Genomic DNA, 21,024 nt, shown 5'->3' with positions numbered 1-21,024 from the left:
ATTCCCTCCCATGCAGCACCTGGATGAGCTTGTCAGATAACTGCATGCTCAGATAGACTCGGCAGGATGTGAAGAAGCAGGCAAATTCTTTGCACCTGAGGAAGGCCCTGAATTATGGAGGGGAAAATAATGTGAGCAGGGCCAAATTTACATCTCATGGTTCACTAAGGGTAGGATCTTAGCACCTTCCCTGTCCCTCCCCCTTCTTCACACCTACAGCTGATTTTCTTGCATCCTATAAAAAGTGAATGGGAGACTGGGCATTTAAATGGCAGAAAACATTTAATGTGGAAAAGTTCAAAGTGATACATATGGGCAAAAGTAACCCACACTGTAGTTCCACAATGTTAAATTCCATATTAGCTGTTACAGCCCAGAAGAAGGACCTGAGCATCATAGTGAACAATGCTTTAAAATCCTCTGTTCAGTGTGCAGCGGTGGTCAAGGTCAAAAAAGCAAATAGAAATGTTAGGAATTATTAGGAAAGCAATGGAGAATAAAATGGTGAATGTCCTAATGCCTCTGAATTGCTCCATGGTGAGGCCACACCTCGAGTACTGTGTGTTGTTCTCAAAAGAAGATATAGGTGCACTGGAAAAAGGTACAGAGAAGAGCGACCAAAATGATAAAGAGGGCTCTTCATTTTGGAGAAGAGACAGCTAAGGTGGGATATGATGGAGATCTATAAAATCATGAATAGAACGGGTAAATGTAAATTAGTTATTTACTCTTTCCAAAAATACAAAGACCGGGAGATACGCCATGAAGTTAGTAAGTAACACATTCAAAACAAATCGGAAAAAATCTCTCTCTCAACACATAATTAAGCTCTTGAATTCATTACTAGAGGATGTAGTTACAGCAGTTAGTGTAGCTGAGTTTAAAAAAGGGTGGACAAGTTCCTAGAGGAGAAGTCCATAAACTTATTAACCAAATAGATTTAAGAAATAGCCAGCACTTATCCCTGGGCATTAGCAACATGGAATTTATTTACTGTTTTGAATCTTGCCAGGTACTTGTGACCTGGACTGGCCACTTTTGGAAACATGATGCTGGGCTTCATGGACCCTTGGTCTGACCCGGTATGGCAAATTCTTATGTTCAAATCATCTCCTCACTCCCTTCTGCAGGAAAGAGCAGCACTTCTTACTTGTGTCTGCCTTTCAAGTCTGAATATGCAGGGCCAGCAGGTCCCACGAAACTGAGACGCTCTTCACAGTTCAGACTTCACACTGAAACCAGTGGCAAAGGATGAGGCAGATGCAGGAAGAAAGAACTCCTCTCCTCCTGCTAGTGCAAGGGAGGAAAGGAGGATCATGCCAACAGTGTCAAAGGGTCCATCCAAACTTGCTATGGATTCACATTTAATATTATGTTTATAATTTTAAAAATAAGCTTACCTAACCCCTTCTAACTCACGAATCCTGCATAGCATGGGCTCCCCAGCCCTGAATACAGAGTGTACAGAGCTGTATGTTAATACTAGCTGAAAGGCGGGGGGACTCAACTTGCTGACTTGAGTTAGCCAAATTGATACAGAGGTACAGAGAAGGGCAACCAAAATGATAAAGGGGGTGGAACAGCTCCCCTATGAGGAAAGGCTGAAGAGGTTAGGGCTGTTAAACTTGGAGAAGAGACGGCTGAGGGGGGATATGATAGAGGTCTTTAACGAGTAGATGTGATTTACACTTTCGAATAATAGAAGGACTAGGGGACATTCCATGAAGTTAGCAAGTAGCACATTTAAGACTAATCGGAAAAAAATTATTTTTCACTCAACGTACAATAAAGCTCTGGAATTTGTTGCCAGAGGATGTGGTTAGTGCAGTTAGTGTAGCTGGGTTCAAAAAAGGTTTGGATACGTTCTTGGAGGAGAAGTCCATTAATGGCTATTAAGCAAGTTTACTTAATGAATAGCCACTGCTATTAATTGCATCAGTAGCATGGGTTCTTCTTAGTGTTTAGGTAATTGCCAGGTTCTTGTGGCCTGGTTTTGGCCTCTGTTGGAAACAGGATGCTGGGCTTGATGGACCCTTGGTCTGACCCAGCATGGCAATTTCTTATGTTCTTATGATATGCCTATTTAAGAGACTAAGATTTCAGAAATATTTTGCATAGGCTTGTTGTCAGATCATATGTCTAGGCATAGTCAAATAGATCTAAGCCTGGCAAATACAACCCATGGCTCCTCAGGGCCCTTAATGTGGTTTTTATACCACACTCTTTAGGCTTTAGAATAAATAATGTAATGCTTGCCAGGGGTCTTTAGGCCAGTATGATGTGCATTAATGCAATGGGACAATCGTGCTGGGAGGGGTCCCTCAGCAGTCACCCTGTAATGACCTAAAGATCATGTGCATGCACAGGGTCAGCTGCAGCATAAATGCTATGAGGAGTATCCACATATTATGGGATGGGGGGGGGGTTCTTGCTTCCTCTTTTCCCCCTGAAGTTTTATTGCAAACAGTTTGACGACATTGAAAATCGGTATACCAAAAGTAAATTACAAATTACCATTCCCCTACCAGATCCTCTCTGCACCAACCCCAACCCTTGCATGATCCTTGTGTGACGCTTGTCGGATGAGTGGATCCTTATTGCAGAGATGTGAGCAAACCCATTAGGCCCACACTGTTAGCTGGCAGAGAGGTCCTGTAATGGGACTGGCTGGAGCTTCACCTATACCAGCCGACTCCCCCGCAGGTTGAGTCCATGGATGCTGGTGGCCAACAGGTCTTAGGTGGGTCCCTAGGGCAGTCCAGAGGTAAGAATAAAGGCAAAAAGAGATCGCAGATGGCAGGAGACAATGGAGACGATAGGCAGACCAAGGACCAAGGCAGGCAGCTAACAGCATGAATGAAAAGCATGCCAGAGGTCAAGGAAGACTGAGCTAAATCAGGTCCAAGGCGAGAGGTCAGGTCTGGGCAGCAGTCAGAGAAATCCATGCCAAGCAGAGATCAATATCAAGAAAACAAGCCGAGGAACCAGGGAACAAGACAAACAAGACACTGAAAACACAAAGGCAAGACACGAGCAAGAAGACAAGACACAAGACAAGATCAAGCAAGCATAAGTAGCAACATAAACTGGAAGAAACTCCAGGGGACCTGCTGCTGAGGCAAGGAAGGCTGTCTGAAGAGCCCTTATGAGGGCTAAGGCTGGTGATATCATTAGTGGGCACCATGGCCATGTTCCCGCCATGGGCCCTTTAAGACGGCACTTGGTGCGCATCTAAGGAAGGTCATGGAAGAAGGTGGTTGGCTGAGTTTCCTACTGTGTAGAGTGATCAGAGATGGAGCCTTGCCTGGTAGCAGCAGGGATAAGTAATCAATCGAGACAGTACCCCCTCTCCAAAGCCCTCTCCCCAGTCTTCTAAGCCTGGGTTTCTTGGGGAACCTCCTATGGAATTCTTGAATTAGTTGTGGGGCTTGGAGGTTGGAGGCCAGCTTCCAAGAGTATTCTTCCAAGTCCATATCCCTTCCAGGAGATGAGATACTGGAGTTTGTTTCGGACTCTCCTGGAATCTAGTATTTCCTCCATCTCATTTTGTGTGTCTTCTTCCACAGATCTGTGGAGGCTGGAGTAACGGTTTCCTCGGCAGGGAGAGAGAGAGAGAGAGAGAGAGAGAGAGAGAGAGAGAGAGAGAGAGAGAGAGAGAGAGAGAGAGAGAGAGAGAGAGAGACTGGTTTTAGCAGGGAAATGTGAAAAACATTATGTATCCTGAGGGATGGAGGCAAACGAAGTTTATACGCTATGGGGTCTACTTGTCATACTATTGGGAACGGTCCAATGAACCGAGGTGCAAACTTCAAGGATGGCATTTGTAGGCAGAGATTTTTTGTGCTAAGCCAGGCTAGCATTCCAAGATATAGAGAAAGTGCTGGGTGTCATTTTTTGTCCACTTGGGCTTTAAAGTGATTTTGCTGCTTGGTTCAAGAGTCAATGGGTTTTCTGCCACAGAGTGAGAAATCCTTCACCCGCCAAGGTAGCCACTGGGCAATTATCCAGCGTGGAGTTAGGCTGGGGAATCAGCTGGTGATGTCTAAAGACAGTATGGAATGGAGAAGAGCCTGAAGAGACATTAATATGGATGTTTTGGGCAAACCCGGCGCAAGGCAGTAAGCAAGCCCAGTTGTCCTGTCTTATCATTGACATACACTCATAGGATTGCCTTGAATTCCTGATTCACCTGCTCAGTCTGCCTGTTGCTCGGGGGGTGATAGGTGGAGGCAAATTTTAGGCACAAGGCTTTCCAGTAATAGGTGGTAAACTGGACCCTGTAGTCAGAGAATGTGACAGGGTAGTCCATGTTGATGGAAAATATGCTATACAAATAAGTTAGCTAGTTCAGTTGCTGAAGGAAAGCCAGGCAGAGGAATAAAATGTGCCATCTTCGAGAATCTGTCTAACACCACCTATATGGCGGTGTTACCGCTAGAGAGAGGACAATCTCAGACAAAGTCAGCAATGGTTGCAAGAACCCCTATGGTCATGTGTTGACACTTATGCATGGCATAAACGTTGAATGTCAACTTTTAATTGAGGCCATCAGTAGTGTTGCACTATAAGTTCCAAAGTCTGGGTAACGCCAGGATGACCATAGAGGCGGGAGTCATTTGCCCATTCCAAAACCTTTTGATATAAGTGTCATGGTACCACCATCTTGCCAGGAGGAACTGTATAGGTGGCAGCAGCCACAATCTTGGCTGGTCAGTGATAGACTGTGGTGGATCTTGCATGCCTTCTGTGTCGAAGGATCAAGAGAGAGCATCTGCTCAGCATTTGGTTTTTAAGTTTTGTTTTTTTTTTATCAGCAGGCCAGCAGCACAATTCAAAATTGAACCAATTAAAAAACACAAACCATTTAGCTTGTCTGGGATTTAATCTCTGATCTTGAGCTAGGTGTTCCATGTTTTTATGGTCAGTATAGATTTTAGTAGGTATTTGCCGCCATTCTTTCAAGGCCATCTTGACCACCAGTAGCTCCCGGTTACCAACAATATAATTCTTTGCCACTAGGGAGAACTTCCAAGAGAAGTAAGAGCAGGTCACCGGGGTATCATGTTGCAAGAGGACAGCATCTACCCCCATGGGTGGACGCATCAACCTCTAAGATGAGCCATTTTATGGGATCCGGGTTACAGAGGCAAGAGCACTGGGTAAATTCTTCTGAGTAATTCAAAAGCTTGGGTGGTGGCCATGGTCAAATTTTTCATATCTAACTTTTTCTTTGATAGGGCAGTGAGTGAGGCTGCCAGCAAGGAGTATTGGGGAATGAATTGCCTGTAATAATTGGCAAAGCCTAAAAAATGTTGAAGTGCCCTGAGTCTCCCTGCCCGGAGTCATTCCATAATGACCTGCAATTTGGTCGGATCCATACTGAGCCCTTGGCAGGAAATGATGTACCCTAAGAAAGGGAGTTCCTGCTGTTCAAAGATTCACTTCTCCAGCTTGGTTATAGAGATTGTGTTCCAGGAGTCTCTAGAGAACATGCTTGACATGGCCCCAATGCTTTGACAGGGTTCTGGAGAAAATCAAGATGTCATCCAGGTAGATTACTACATGAGAATAGCGCAATTTCAGAAGATCTTGTTCACTGTGAACTGAAATACAGCAGGGGTGTTGCACAATCCAAAAGACATCACCAAGTATTCATAGTGACTAATTTGGGTATTAAAAGCGGACTTTCACTCATCATCCTGATGAATCCCGATTAAGTTATACACTCCTCAGAGATTCAGCTTGATAAACACTTGGGTGCCCTGCAGATGGTCGAAGAGCTCTGAAATTAAGGGAAGCAGGTAGCGATTCTTCATGGCGATTGAATTAAGAACTTGATAATCCATCCTTCTTGCCAACGAAAAAGTCTGTTTCAGCGGGTGAGGAAGACTAGCAGATAAACCCCCTGTCCAAATTTTCTCTCTTATACTTGCTCATAACTTCCATCTCTGTAGTGGATAATGGATAGACCCAACTTCTGGGTGGCAATTTGCCAGGGAGACGAGCAATGGCAAAAATCAAACATCTAGTACAGGGGCAGGAGTTCGGTCTGCTTCTTAGAAAAACATCCACATATCACACATACTGCATTGGAAGCACAAACATTGTAGTGGCCACCGTCAGTATGAGTGGTGGTCGCATGGTAGCAAGACAGCTGGTATGGCAAGTGGGACCCCAGCAGACCAAGTCCAAGGATTTCCATTTGAATACCGATTGATGCCAGGGTAGGCCCAGGATGAAAAGGTTCAAGGCATGCGGTATCACAAACAGAGAGATGGTCTCTGTATGGAGAATCCCAGTCAGAAAGGTGAGTGGCACAGTCACTTTGGTAAGGCGGCTTGGGAGCAGATCCCCATAAGCCAAAGCAATGGTCACTGGCTACTATAGTAAAGTGGTAGGAATCCCATACTGATGGACCAGGGCCTTATCAATGAAGTTCCTGCCAGCTACTGAGTCAAGGAAGGCCTCCGTAGAGACCTAGCAGAGTTCCATAATTATGGAAAAAGGGAAGAGTAATTGTGGAGAGGCGTGGATATGGCCTAGGATTGCCTCCCCAATCAACCCTAGGCACGAGTTTCCCAGTTTTTCTGGGCACTGAGAAACCATGTGCTCTTGCCCAGCAAAGTAAAGACACAGGCTCTGTTGCTTCCATCTGAGTTTTTCCTCGGGGACAGCCTGGCCCAACCCAGCTGCATGTAAGGGAAAGGCGCCTGCACAAAAAAATTTTGAAAGCGAGACACCAGCATCGGGTCGCTTTGGATTCTTAACCCTGCTTCTGAAAACATTGGTCAATATGATTTGCCAGTGAGATAAGGGCATCCAGGGTGGTAGGGACCTCCTAGCTTACAAGCTCATCTTTAATTCTGCCAGAGAAGCCTTGCTAGAATATGGCAGTAAGGTTGTCCTCTCCCCATTGTAGCTCCGACGCAAGGGAGCAGAATTGGATCGCATGCTCCACGACTATACGTGACCCCTGACAAATTCTCTTAAGTTCTGCTGCCTTGGAAGGGGCTTGACCTGGTTCCTCAAAAACCAGCCTGAATTGATGAAGGAATGCTGGGAGATCCTGGAGCAGAGCATCATCTGCTCCCACAAGGGCAAGGACCGGGCAAGGGCTGTGCCATTAAGCAAAGAAAGCATGTAAGTGATCTTGGTCCGGTCCGTAGAGAATAAAGCCAGCTGTAGCTCACAGTGCATGTGGCACTGAATAATGAAGCTGCGGTATTCTTTAGGATCGCCATGGTAAACCGGCGGTGGTGGAAGCTGCAAACCTGCCTGAGACAGACATTGGTCTAGGAGGAGGAGGCGGAACCATCACAAGCGGAGCCTGTGCTGCAGCCAGAGCATCCGTGCAGATTGCTAACCTCTCTAGGAGTCCAGAGACCTGATCGAGGATACCCTGCTGTTACTGGATTTGTTTTGCCAAACCTGGAATGGCTCTGCCAGGTCCATGGCCTCAGCAATCTGTGATGCTTGTCGGATGAGTGGATCCTTATTGCAGAGATGTAGTTGGCACGGCCTAGTGAGCAAGCCCACTAGGCCCACATCGTCAGCTGTGGCGGAAAGCCCTGTGATGGAACTGGCTGGAGCTTCACCTATATCAGCTGTCTCCCCCATAGGTTGAGCCCTTGGGAGTCTGCGACCGGCAGGTCTTAGGTGGGTTCCTAGAGCAGTCCAGATGCGAGAGTCCAGGCAAAGCGTAAGTCATGTTAGGTGACAGACAACTGAGATGGTGAGCAGATAGCAGAATGAAGAGTAGGCCAGAGGTCAAGGCAGGCAGCAGACAGAGCAAAGTCGGGTCCAAGGTGAGAGGTCAGGTCCAGGCAGCAGGCAGGAAAATCCAAGCCAAGCAGAGGTCAATACCAGGAAAACAAGCCAGGGAATAAGACGAACCAGACTAAGAACCAAAAAGACAAAGGCAAGACACGAACAAGACAAGGAGACAAGGTACAAGGCAAGAACAAGCATGCACTGGAAGAAACACCAGGGGACTTGTTGCTAAAGCAAGAAAGGCTGTCTGAAGGGCCCTTATGAGGACTAAGGCTAGTGATGTAATCAGTGGGTGACATAGCCCTGTTGCCACCACAGCCCCTTTAAGACTATGCTTGTCGGATGTGTGCACGCCTAAGGAAGGACATGGGAGGAGGCAACATTTCCTACCACATTGAGCAGTCTGAGTTGGTGTCTCTGCCACAAGTCTTACCTGGCGGCGTCAGGGATAAGTGCAATAGCTTGCGGGGCCGTTCTGTGAGCCATCAATCGCAACACCTTGCCCAACTCACCAAACTGCACCATCCCACTCCTATCTCTCTCCACCATAATGTGATCCTCTCCTTTCAAGATAGCAGAAGAGCAGTGATTCATGCTGCTTTTGCCTTCGCTACAGATTGGCTTCAGTCTGTAGTTTAAACTGGTAGTGCCAACAGGTTCTGCAAGACTATAGTTTATTACTTTTTATATACCAACATATCGGGGATCCATCACATCAGTTTACAATGCTTAAACATAAAAACAATCAACACATTCAAACCGCAGACTGAGGTCAGCCAGCCAAGAAAGCAGATGCAGCATGAGGCACTGCTCTCCTCCTGCCAACTTTCAGGCCAATGCAATAAGACGTGCGCAAAAAACGTGTGCTACCATTTACCCAATATTCACGCATCCACATCCCCTGTGCGCCCCATGCAGTATTCTAATAAGAATGACATTGAAACGGAGTACGAAAAGGGTGCGGTAGGGAGAAATGTGTGATTCTTGCACTCAAAAATATATTGCATCAGGCACATGGATGTCTAAATCATGCGTTTGTAACAAAAGTGCATCGCTTTCAAAAAGTTATAGAAATCTGCAATGCCTGTTTACCAATCATAAAGGAATCACCCACTTTATTATGTTTAAATCTGTTTATTGAAAAAGACAGCAATATACAATAAATGAGAATCTTGAGCAGGCACGACAAATCGCGACAGACCCGAAACAGTTATTTTATACATAACTGTGATAAACTTTGCAACCCAGTGCATTCCTCTTCAGGCATTATTGCAATAAACACTAATTGCCCGTCAGAAAGAAGTTCTGCAAACCATCAGGCACAGGGGCTTAATAGGAAACACACATTCAGAAAAATGATCAAGCCTTCCATTCCTCCCTCCCCCCATCCCTATTGGATCCTGAACTTACTCATCCGAACTGTTAAGATGCTGTCACGTTCACTTTTACCATAGTATAATACAACCTAGGGCCGTCCTACAGGCACATCATCAAGAATCAACCCTGGCATGAAAGGAGACAAAGAATTCAAATATACTTCCCATCATTTCACAAATTCCCTCTGTTTTAAAACCATTCAATTTTGTCGATATATTTATCCAATACACAAGTTTGATGGACAAGGTCACCGAGTTGTATCAAAGTCAGCAGTTTTATGGATGTCCACTTCTGCAGTACCCACCCACTTTTTAAAAAATGTGTCCTTTAGCTAACTATCATGCCCTCTATACATTTAAAAAAAAAAATTTCTAACCCCAAATAACTAAATTTTATACTAATCTCTCTAATAAACCCTACTCTACAAGGTGCACATTTATTAACACAGAGGACCACATTTTTTATGTTTCTCATGAGCCCTTGAGAGCAAGTAAACTTTACTCCACCTCCAGATCTGAAGTTACTGCATTAGATGCTGCGATTGTGTGCCTGAAATGTGCCCAACTGACAGTAAACCTGTGTGCTAGGCTGAGTGCACTTTATTGCATTGGCCTGTAAATGTGAGAACATTGCACAGGGGGGTGGAGAAGAGAGAGAGTACTGCGCAGATGAAGAGGTTAAAGGATTGTACAAGGTGGTTGTTGGGACGGATTTGGGATTGGAAAAAAAGAGGGGCATGGGATCAAAACTAGAAGGCAATGCCCCCCCCCCCCCCCCCCCAGTGTTTACCCGTGATGCCACGCTTAAATGCAGAGTTTGGCTTAAAAAAAAAGAGGCAGCCATGTCAGGGGTGCAAGGCCTCTTCTCCTCCATTCCCTTTTCCTCCCCTAGGTCTGCATATGTGCATGTGAATAGCATTTTATTATTGCACCAGGTACCACTGCAACCTAAAGAAGGCTCTGGTACTTGCTTAGAAAACCCTAGCACCTGTAGTAGCTGAATATAGCTCTCCCTCCTCATGTAACTCTGGGAAGTAAATGTTGAATTATCCTAAAATAACACAGTACTGCTTATAAAATGAATGTTCCTCTAAGAAACCAGACCCAGATACCTTCTCGGGAACATTATGACCAGAAACCCTTCCGTTGTCAGTTTAGCATGAGGCACTCAATCTTGCAGCACTAACGCTCTAAATTCCAATTCAAACTGAGTAACCAAAATAAAAAAACAATGCAATAGCTTTAAAATCACTTGATGTAGAAATTGGGATGCAGCAGCAGCACTACTGCTGTGCGCTTTTAAAACCCACAATTTATTTTTTTTAAGTGGAAGCCTTGGAAGATTCTGGTTTATGCACAAACCTCGGATCTTACTTTTGAATCCGAAAACTATGGGCAGCCGTATGAGGAAGCTTTATTAGATCTCCGCTTCCTCACCATTAAAGGGGATTTCATATAGACGCAGCATACGAGAAAAAACCCTTGTGCTACATCATTTCCTCGGGTCTCCCATAAAAGTCCAAATGTGTAAACCAACAAGGGCCAAGATGGGGATATTCATTTGTACATTTTTCGATTAATACAATGAACTGAAATCCGCAGAAGTAAATGCTATTCACCAAAATCAGTTTAACAAGAAAAAAAATTAGAAATAAGAATCTGGCTACAGGCAAACCAGTCGTTCATCTAAAGTTAGAAAAGCTGCTATGTGTGCTCCCAACTGTCCCCTACGCCCCCCCCCAGCTCATTTCTGATTCATTTTGCCCTACCTCCTCTCCCCCACCCCTGTCCTGCCCCGGAGAGTTGGGCAGTGCCACCCGCGGGGATGCGCCCAGCGGGGGGCTCAGAAGCCCTACACACGACCAGACGCACTGAGCCGCTCCTGCAAACCATCAGCGGCAGATCCAAGGCAGCATGCCATGAAAGCGACAGAAGGAGATCCGCGTGCAGCTAAACCTGGGCTCCCTTCTAAACCCCGGCAGCTCGGGGGCACCTGGCGATACTTTCCGCCGCCGTTCCCCCCACCCCCGGGTGACTTCATATCCCGATCCCGTTTCCTCGCTGTCCCCTTTTCTTTTACTGCTCATCCAACGGCCGAGTTGATTCTAGTCAAGAGCGTGTCCTCCGCCTCCTCTCTACTACAGCAACAACACACAGCAAACGTGCTTTCTAGCAAAGCAGCCCCATGTGGTTTCACAACATCAAGGCAAGCAAAAGCTATATAAATAAATAATCATCTCCCAACAACACATTGACGAGCAAGCTTCTTACCAGGCCTGATTGGATATCTTTTGCCAATTGCAAAGGGGGGGGCAGCTCCCCAGAAGCCAGCGCTGCCCGGGAAGGGCCCCGCCAGGAATGGGCAGAAGGGGGATCCCAGAAGTTGCCCAGAGCTCTCCATGCAAAGGGGCAGCTCCGGTGGAGAAACCTCCCCCCCCCCCCCCCAGCAGCTGGGGAGGGTAGCTGAAGTCAGGGCTGCCCCTCGCCCGAATCAATAGACTGAGATCTATCCCTATCCCTTGTCACTTTCCAGCAATCCAAGCACTGTCCTGCAGCCCCTGCCTTACTTTCCCCCTGCCCACTCTCAGGGACAAGGGCAACCCGGCCCACAAAGCTTCGGGGAAACAGAGGAAGCGCATGCTGCTCGCATCATGTTTGTTGCGGGGAGGGGAGTTGCATATCATTTTTAGGGACTCTTTCTAAGCAAGTGAAATTGGCAAGGTCTGGAAAAAGGGGGGCAGGGGGGAGGTGTAGACAACTAATAAGGTAAAACCTGCAGTTCCAGCTGTCTCCGGATGAAATGGCAGGATGTGATGAGCTTGGACTGTTACCTGGTCAGGGCAGAACTGCGGCAGGTTAAGCAGGTGAGTCGCCGGGATTTAAAGCAGCAGAAGCCGGGCTTGCTCGCTACTGAGTCTTACGGCAAAAGGCGGGGGACATTGGCAAAATCTCACACGCGCCTCCTTTAACCGGGCCGCTGCAAACCTCACCGCCGGCAGGAGGGGCGGGGGGGAAGAAGGCGGAGGAGGGGGAGGGAGCGACAGGGACGACAGATCGCCAAGTCGGCCCGGCGTGGGCCCTCCGAGGGAGAGGGGGGCCGTGCCAGGCGCGGGCCCTCGGTTTCTCGCTAAAGGGCCGCGCCTGGGCGCCGGCAGGCTCCCCTATCTCCCCCTCGCGGCTCGGCTGGTACCTCCCCCACCGCCGCGTGGTTGCGCCGGTCCGCACTCAGGGTGACCCGGGACGTCACTCTCTCCCCTGCTGCTTTCCTCACTGATAACTTGGTAGAGGCGCGCGCCAGCCGCCGGGGAGGAGGTGACCTGGGGATGTGCAGCAGCCTCGTGCCTTGGGAGGGAGGAAGGGAGCGAGCGAGGGGGGGGGGGGGGGGGGCCGTTGCATTTTTTCCCTGTGTTGTTTTTTCCAAAAGGCGCCCGAGAATGAAGGAGATGCATCTACGCTGAAAGAAAATGAGCCTTCGACGATGCCGCCTTCTTCTTCCTCTTTTGTCTTTCATTTTACCTTCAGCGTGACTTTCAGTGCCAGCTGTTCCGCTGGTCGCCAGGCGCGTCTTACCTGAGAAGGCCCCCCCTGGCTTGGAGGGGATAAAATGTGTGTCCCCCTAAAACTGACAAGTCTCGCCTTACTTAGGCGGAAAGGAGCGGGAAGCCAGAGGGAACCAAAAGTCTGAATTTAGATAACCCAAGAAACCGCCAGATCAGTCCGTCAAGCCTAGTAATATTTCAGGCTTGGCAGTGAGAGCATGTCAGCTGGATAGAATCTTCTTCAGACAGGTTAATTGCATAACAGAAATCTGCTGTAATCACGGGGTGAGGCAGACGGCATTGTCAACTTATCTTTATTTCCCCTGTGAAAGTGCTAAATTTAGGAACAGTGGGTACCTATCTACAGTAATAACAAACAGGGCAGGTCTTTTGAGGAAAAGAATAAGCGCCTGTGCAGAGGAATCTTTGTAGAACAGAATAAATAGAAAGAACCAGATTTTCAAATACCATAATTACTGTACTTCAGACAAAGTAAGTTTTCTGTTAGCAAAACAATACTAAGGGAAACATCCTGGTTTCCCAACGACAGAAACCCCCCTGGCAAGCCTACAGCTTTTGGAAAAATAGGAGCTCATTAGAAATTCCTTTAAAAAAAAAAAAACTTCCAGGAATATCAGACAAGACACATAACTAAGAAAAGGCAGCTTGAAAGTGGTGAATTAGGAACCAGTGATAAATATTGTGCAATGAGCACAATCTACTGTCACGCTAAGGAAAACTGAAAAGGTAGAAAAGTTTGCCTTGCACTTGCTTATTGTGTCTTGTTTAAAATAATGTCAGAACATGCTAGAATACAGAACTGGCCAGGCCAATGCAAACGTTTCAGCAGGCTCAGGCTGGCTTGGGTCACATACACATGTTCTGATTTATGGGAACCTGTTACGGGAAATCATGTCCTACTTCTCAAAACATGTTTCCCCTTTTAGTGGCACATATCCCAAACATTTGGGACATGTGAAGAGATGTTCCATCCACTTGTGCATGCACACAAATGCACCAGCCAAGTCTGAAGATGTGCAAAAAGTCACAATGCGGGCAGTGTAAAGGCTACGTTGGCCCCCCCGCTCCCTCCCTCCCCCGCCTCCCACTTCCAACATATGGCGCAATTGTAATGACTTCATTCGAAAAGCAGATTTTATTGGTTGGATAAAATTGGCCGAAGCCCATAAGCATTGAATAAACGGCAATTAGCAAGCATAACTATAACATCATTGTAACTATACACAACTGCATAACTGATCATTTATTTTATTTATTTAACAGTTTTATATACCGCAGTTCAGGTAACAATGTTACTAATCACTTCGGTTCACATTTCAACAATTACAATGACAATATAAAGAATGGATTATAAATGTCTTACATAGAACAAGGGGGATGAACTTGGAGAAAATGAACAAAGAACTGGGAGAGTACAACTTATATACAAATAGTTTAGAAGACCCGTATGTGAAGTCAATAGAGCTGTCTTGGAAAGACCTAGAGTCACTGTTATGACATTCGTTTGGAGAGGCAGGTGCGTATAGGAGAGTATTTTTTTGAAGGAAGTAGCGAGGGTGGAGAAGGCGGTAGGGGGGGAAAGAGTTAAACCGTGGTGATCTTAAGAGGATAGAGTTTATGAAAATGCTGCGGCCAACAGGTGTACAACCGCTTGAATACTATCTTGTAGGTCGGAGTTGAAAATATCCCAACCTATGTCCGATAGATGTACCCCGTCGTGCCGAAACATCCCTGGGCTTTCGTCTATCAATTCATGCGTGACAGATAAACAGTCAATGGTACTCATGAATTTAACCATCCATCTGTTGATCTTTCTCCTGGCATTTTCCACCGCTGCATGAGATCTTTCCCCCCTCCAAACTCTGCGAGGGGTGATGCAGGACCATACAATCACCAACTGCGGGAACATGTTATGCAATACCAGGAGGTCTTTTTGCATTTTGTGTGAGGGCTACGCTCTTGGTCCGAGGCATATCATTGCCACCCAGGTGTATGACGAGGGCTGTAGGTGTAACTGGATTGCTATTGCGCAGTTCCAAAGCAGTCGGTAATAGCTGGTCCCATACCATCCCTGAAATTCCTCTCCAATCAATGCCATTCGCTGCTTTGCCATCCCTAGATGCTCCCCTGTCGGGCACTGCTGGGCCTGCTTATGTGCCCAATGCTCATAAGAGTGCCCGATGATCCATGCGAATGACAGCCTCCCACAATGGTCTGCGCATAAGGAGCAAGAGAAGAAAAAGATATGAAGCGGTGGATGTACGATGATCATGGCTGCCCCTTAACCGCAAAGTAACCCGGTGGCCTCACATATGATCTAAACCTCCCTGACCCCCATCTGCCAATGGCCATGACTTCACTGTCTTGCAGACCCAGGCTGGCTGCTGCCGTCGCCGCTCCTATGCGGGAGTGCGACGAGTAGCCCACCGTGCTCATACCCAGGGATGTTAACGCCAAATGCAATACCCGAGTAAACTGGTATCTAGTCAGAGGTAACCCAGACAAATGCACCAACAGAGGGCCTCCGCATGTTGAACGCCGAATCTGCAAGTATGATCTAGTGCAGCGAGCAGGGCACGTGGTCTCCCCCTGCCATTCGTGGAGGGTGATATATGCTCCCGCTCCCAGCTGGTCTGTTTTGGACCTAGGGACGCGCAGGATCAATTTTTTCCCTTCCAGCTTTGTATCCTCCCATTGCAAGCATGCTGTCGAAGGTCCGTGCTTAGCGTGAGCTGCCAGCTCACTAACTCTCAGGGCTGCATAAAAAGCCAGGGAGAATGCACATTTGAATAAAAGTGATTCCGCTTCATTGCTACAAACGTCTGCCAGGCATTTGAGTATGTTCCTGAGGATCTGGATGGTAATGGGTTTTCTGCCGTCCCTTCCCGGGGGGCTCTCCCTGCAACCCAACATGGCTCTTTTAATAGGAAATAATGCGGAGCAACTGGGAAACCCCTGAAGCCTAGAGAAAAAGGAAATGCCAGCTACGCGATTTGCTACTGCTGTCCTGGACTTTCCTTGTCTCTTGCAAAGCATTACAAATGCCAGCAACGTGGAAACAGGCAATGGCCACTCTATTTCTTCAAGGATTCCTTCCCCAGGAATCTCAGTATCTCCTGAAGCGCCAGGAGATAGCTCTTACGAGTGTTCACAGACAGAGACCCCAGGATCATGTTCCAAAGTTCGGGGGGGCCAAGTAGCCACAGCGCCTCGGGTATGGGAGTTGGGGAACAGTCTGCCATCGGCGCAAGTCTGTGGAATGTCGAGAACTGCAAGCGGGAGAGAGAGTCAGCAATGTTATTTATTCTACCTGGGACGTGGACTGCTCTAAATATGATACTGAAACGCAAGCACGTGAGCACCAAATGCCGGATGAGGGCATTTGATTCAAAAGCGCGTGCAGACAGAGCATTAATGACTTGCACCGCAGCCATGTTATCGGATCTGAAAATTATGTGAGATCCTACAAGGGACTCCCCCCAGATGACAAGGGCAACCACAATTGGGAATAATTCAAGGAAGGTTAGATCTTTGGCGACTTTGTGCTGTTGCCATAATTGCGGCCACCGCGCGGCGCACCAAGCTCCCTGGAAATAAATCCCGAAACCAACACCTCCTGCCGCATCTGTGAATAATTCTAGCTCACTGTTATGCCTTGGGGGTCCTGCCAAAAAGCTACGCCGTTAAATTCTGTTAGAAAGGTCTCCCACACCAGCAGGTCACTCTTAATTGCCCTGGAGACCCTTATACGGTGGTGTTTTTTCCGAACCCCCACTGTAGCAAGTGATAACCTGCGTAAAAAGGCCCTGCCCATAGGAATTACTCTTGACGCAAAGGTAAGCAATCCGATCAATGACTGGAACTGCCTCAAGGTGGCTTTCCTGAGGCTGCGCATCTCCAAGATTGTCTCCCTGAGTTTAAAATTTTTTTCAGTAGGTAACCTAGACTGCTGGGCCTGGGCATCCAGTTTGATACCGAGGAAGGTAATTGTGGTAGCTGGACCTTCTGTTTTTTCTTGTGCTAAGGGGACGCCAAAACGCCTGGCCACCTCTTGAGCGATGGCCAGTAGGTTATGGTAGTCTGCGCTGTCCCTCCCTACCAATAGGAAATCATCAAGGTAGTGTACTATTTGCTTTCTCTCCGACTGCTGTTCGATTACCCAATGCAAGAAGGAACTAAACAATTCGAACAATGCACAGGAAATTGAACAGCCCATTGGAATGCAGCGGTCAAAATAATACTGCCCCTTGAATTGAAAACCCAGAAGGTGGAAGGAGTCTGGGTGCACCGGCAGAAGGCGGAATGCTGACTATGTCCACCTTAGCCATGTGCACGCAGGGCCCTGCATCTTTGATCAGCTGGATTGCAGAGTCGAAGGAGGAGTATGACACCGCACACAAATGGGGGTCGATTTGGTCGTTAACCGAATTACCCGGCGGGAAAGAAAGGTTGTGTATGAGCCAGAAATGGCCTGGCTCTTTCTTGGGTACCATGCCCAGAGGAGATATTACTAGATTTGGAAAAGGTGGATAAGGGAACGGGCCCGCTATCCTACCTAGCGTCAATTCCACTTGAACTTTATCCGCCTTCTCCTCATGCATCGCCAGTGATCGTGCATTTCTCGGGGGGCAGTCTAACGCTAATGGGGGTATAGATTGAATAGGGATTCGGAAGCCATACAGGAAACCAGCATAAATTTGCTCCGCTTCGGTTTGGTAGGGATAGCGATCCAGCTACGGGCGCATTGCCTCAACGCGGACCGGGGCTGGGGCTCGCGAAATCAGGCGAGCGTCCCACCTGCTGCTGAGGAAACTGCCTTTGATCCCTGGAGGTACGGCACTGAGCGGCTGGGTAGGAGCCAAAACCGCATGTGGAGCAAGTGTGCCTGAATTTGCAATTTTTCCATGTGCAGTGGCCAGCATTGAACTGCCTGCACGTGTCCCCGCCTCCCCGAAACCTTGAAAGGAAAATCTATCCCTTTGATATAGGCCCCTCTCCCTCGGATGACTGTATGATGTACCCGCTCTCTCCGCCCATGAGGACTTCTGTAGGGTCATCTCATCTGGCCAAAGGTCAATCAACCTGTGTTGCCAAGAGACGGCGGGGTTATGGGCCATGCTTTTCCTAAAACGAAGGTCATTATTAAGCCAGGCCCACCCTCCCCTCCTTTGTGCTGTCAAGATGGTGTCCATGTATCTTATGAGAAAGGGAGCATGTGCAGGCTCATGTTCCACAATCACGGACATAAAAATATGGGAAGCCCTGGTCCAATTTTGGATGTTCTTGGCAACCTTTGGCCTCTTATCTTTCGCCTCAGCGGATCCCCCTTTTTCGGGTTCCACTTCCATATCCGTAACAAGGAGGGAAAATATGTCAGTGTACTCCCTCTTCAATATTTTGTCTTTTATTGTGTCTGGCACACTGTGAGCTAAGGACGTAACCCCACATAAAACCTCATTCCCCAACTGCTGTGTTGGAATTTGCACCCCCGAATTAGCAGTGTGTAAAAGAGGATTTACATCTACAGGCGGCAAAGTAGGTTGAACTGGGGCTGGCAGAGTGTTGGCTGGTAAGTGTGTCACCGGAATAGCGGGTGAGGCTGGCATACCTTGAGTGGCCAGCATACTCTGTAGCCTCCCTGATTCAGTAACCGTTTGCCCACTGATCTCTGGCACGGTTACCGGATTAGCACCCCAGACAACAGCAGCCGAATTGCCTTGGCTCTCATTCCTCTTTCTTTTAAGAGAATGGAATAGAGAGCAAAGAGACTTGGCTAACACTCTCTCAGTATCACTGCAATCTGATGATGATAAAGGGTCGCAAGTCTGGGGCTTACCTCGTCCCAAGTCACGTGAAGCGGTCCCAGTGCTAGCAGCCGTAGAAGCTGTAGCCAGTGAGCCAAGGGCAGTACCAGAACCTGATGTCGGCGTGGGTGCCCCATCGCCACCGTGGGGCCCGGCCGCAATCGTTTTCAGGCCCGCCGGGCGCTTTCTCTTTCCGACTAATGCCCCTGCTTGCTGTGGTCTGGTGCTCCTCTTGCGAGAAGCTGCCGACGAACTCCTTGGAATAAAGGAGATCAATGTGGAATCTTTCTGAGGCTCGTCGCTTGGTGGGCGCTCCTGAGACGGAGAGGGAAACTCTGACATGCACTGCCTAAGCCAATCTGTGCCATGCGCAGCAACATGCTCCTTAACCTCCAACAGCAACAGGTCTAAGTCACTTATAGCTGGAGCTGCAGGAATGGGTGTTGCTGATGTTACATTGGGAGGAGTTGTAGCGGAGTGTGATGATGGATTGGAAGTACCCATTTGCTTCTGACGTTTTCCCTTCCTTACGGTCTTCCTGCTAGGCCTTGAATTTTGGGGCCGGCTTGGAACTTCAATCAGCCCCACTGCTGACCCGTCTGCCTCAAGGGGGGGCTGATGCTGCGTCGCAGACTCAGCTGCGGTCGATGACCACTGGCTCGCTTTCGCCATTCTGTACTGGTAAATACTGTATTACAAAGTCACAATTAATTGATCAGCAGACTTAATAATTTACTTGTCTTAATTTTTTTTTTTTTTATATACCACCAGGCTCTCAGTTGGGATTATCTCGGCACCGGCGTCAAAATATGCTCGTGGCGATCCTAAATATGGCCGCTGCCATGTGCTGACCTCCCAACATGGCCGCTGCCATGTGCTACTTTAAGATGGCTGCTGGCAAGCCCTTACAATAAGAATCACAATACCATGCTAAGATGTAAGCTGACCTTTTATTAATATTTTAATTTACTTTGTATAGAGCTGCATAGCGCAGCCTAAATCATCATATCTATCAAGCTGAGGGTCCTGTACCCCTTATAATTCAGTATAAATGTGCACATGGGACAGCTGTCCCTTTAAATAACCGAATACTAAATATCATCTTTAGGATTAATATTAAAAACATCCTGTTAACCAGGCTGAGCACTCAGATGCCGTACCGCTGTCCCATAGACATATCGAATTCCCAACTACGGGGATGCTGGCTACTTTTTAATTGTCAGATTACTTAGGTATAACAAAGCACATCCACAGGATGTTGAGGTAGCATGGCAGACATGAAGCCTGCCCACTTCCTAGCAATTTAGAGAGCGAGGGGTAAAGCAATACATAGAAAACGTCGATTTTAAAGTAAAGCAAGCCTACAAGACCAGTGCTCTAACCACTGAGCTACCAAGCCTACTACTGCCAGCCATGTTCTCTAACCACCTACGCATTCACCATGTGCAGACCTCTTCAATGGCGTTTCTTAAAAGGCTACAAGTGAATGATAACCAGCCCTGCACTCACTGCCCTTTCAATAAATACAGCAACCAGTAATGCAGAGCAAGCATTGTGCTGAAAGCCAGCCATGAGTTCATAAAATATATATATAATAACAGGTAAAGTGTGGCCATGTGCCCATGGCGTTTCACTAAATATATAATAGTTAAAATATATATAACCAGCCATGTGCCAAGGCATTTCCTTAAATAAAATAACATTCCAGGCTGAAGCAGCCATGCATTCAAAACCTTTTCATTAAATAAAGTACTGGTAATGCAGAGCCAGCTCAATGCAAAAGGGGGGAGGAGGGGGGGTGAGCATACCTTCCCGACCTTAGCAGCACAAAATTACCATTAATATTCTCAACATTTCGCCTATAAGCCGCAAAATTTTTGTACTTTACCCAATGATGTAATCAAAGAAATCGTTCCTGCTCCTTTAGCTGATCTGCTCCTCTTACAGCACAGCCGTGCTGGAGGCAAAGTGAAAGTAAAAGCAAAACTGTTGCAGCACAGCCGTGCCGAGATCAGCCTGTTACAGCACAGCCGTGCTGAGAGAGGAGCCACCCCAGGGCTCGGCAGCGCTGGAGCACGAGGAACCGGGAAGCAAAACTGATATAGCACAGCCGTGCAAGGAGGCAAAGTTGCTTGATCCCAGGGGTGATCTGAAGCAGCTCTGCACAGGACGAAAAGGAGGGGCTGCCCGTGCTGGCTCTCCCTTTTCTACTTCCTTCCCTGCCCCCCCTCCCCGCTTAGCCCTGCCTACCATGCCTTACCCGCCCCATTGTGCCCTGCTCCCTAACGGAGTCGCAGGGCTCCGTATCCCATGTCACAAATACTTCTGCAATAATCTATTAGTGCTTGCTTTTTTTTTTTTGCAAATGTTTCACCACAGGCTGCCAAAATCTTGAGAGCAGTCAAAATCTGCCAAAATCTTATGCGAAAGGATGGGCAAGAAGCCTATTAACATAACAACTAGATGCAATGGAGAAAGTGAAAGTTTGTGGAAAAAAAAACTTGTGACAGTTTA

At 47.5% G+C, this 21,024-nt stretch overlaps 2 protein-coding genes across 2 annotated transcripts in view; both read right to left on the bottom strand.

The window, feature by feature from the left end:
- The window catches only part of ESRRG (estrogen related receptor gamma), a 1,204,337-nt gene extending 1,192,015 nt beyond the window's left edge, over window positions 1–12,322 (bottom strand). The window contains exon 1 of the mRNA XM_029593195.1: window positions 11,978–12,322. The gene's annotated coding sequence lies outside the window, so the exon portion shown is untranslated. The remainder of the gene's footprint in view (window positions 1–11,977) is intronic.
- A 1,536-nt stretch (window positions 12,323–13,858) lies between these two features.
- LOC115086819 lies at window positions 13,859–20,663 on the bottom strand. Its single transcript, XM_029593190.1, has 2 exons — window positions 20,399–20,663; window positions 13,859–19,198 (listed from the first exon to the last, which is right to left on the bottom strand). Exon 2 carries the CDS (start codon window positions 19,180–19,182, stop codon window positions 17,440–17,442), a length of 1,743 nt encoding a protein of 580 aa, XP_029449050.1. The 5' UTR covers window positions 19,183–19,198; window positions 20,399–20,663; the 3' UTR covers window positions 13,859–17,439.
- Between the last annotated feature and the right edge of the window lie 361 nt (window positions 20,664–21,024).

The sequence above is a fragment of the Rhinatrema bivittatum genome, chromosome 3, assembly GCF_901001135.1.
Source record: "Rhinatrema bivittatum chromosome 3, aRhiBiv1.1, whole genome shotgun sequence".
NCBI classification, from domain to species: domain Eukaryota; kingdom Metazoa; phylum Chordata; class Amphibia; order Gymnophiona; family Rhinatrematidae; genus Rhinatrema; species Rhinatrema bivittatum.
This window is presented reverse-complemented; position numbering and strand designations above follow the sequence as displayed.

Bases quoted from the DNA above. Each gene is read 5' to 3' on its own strand.
- LOC115086819 (XM_029593190.1), bottom strand. From the start codon at position 19,182: ATGGCGAAAGCGAGCCAGTGGTCATCGACCGCAGCTGAGTCTGCGACG.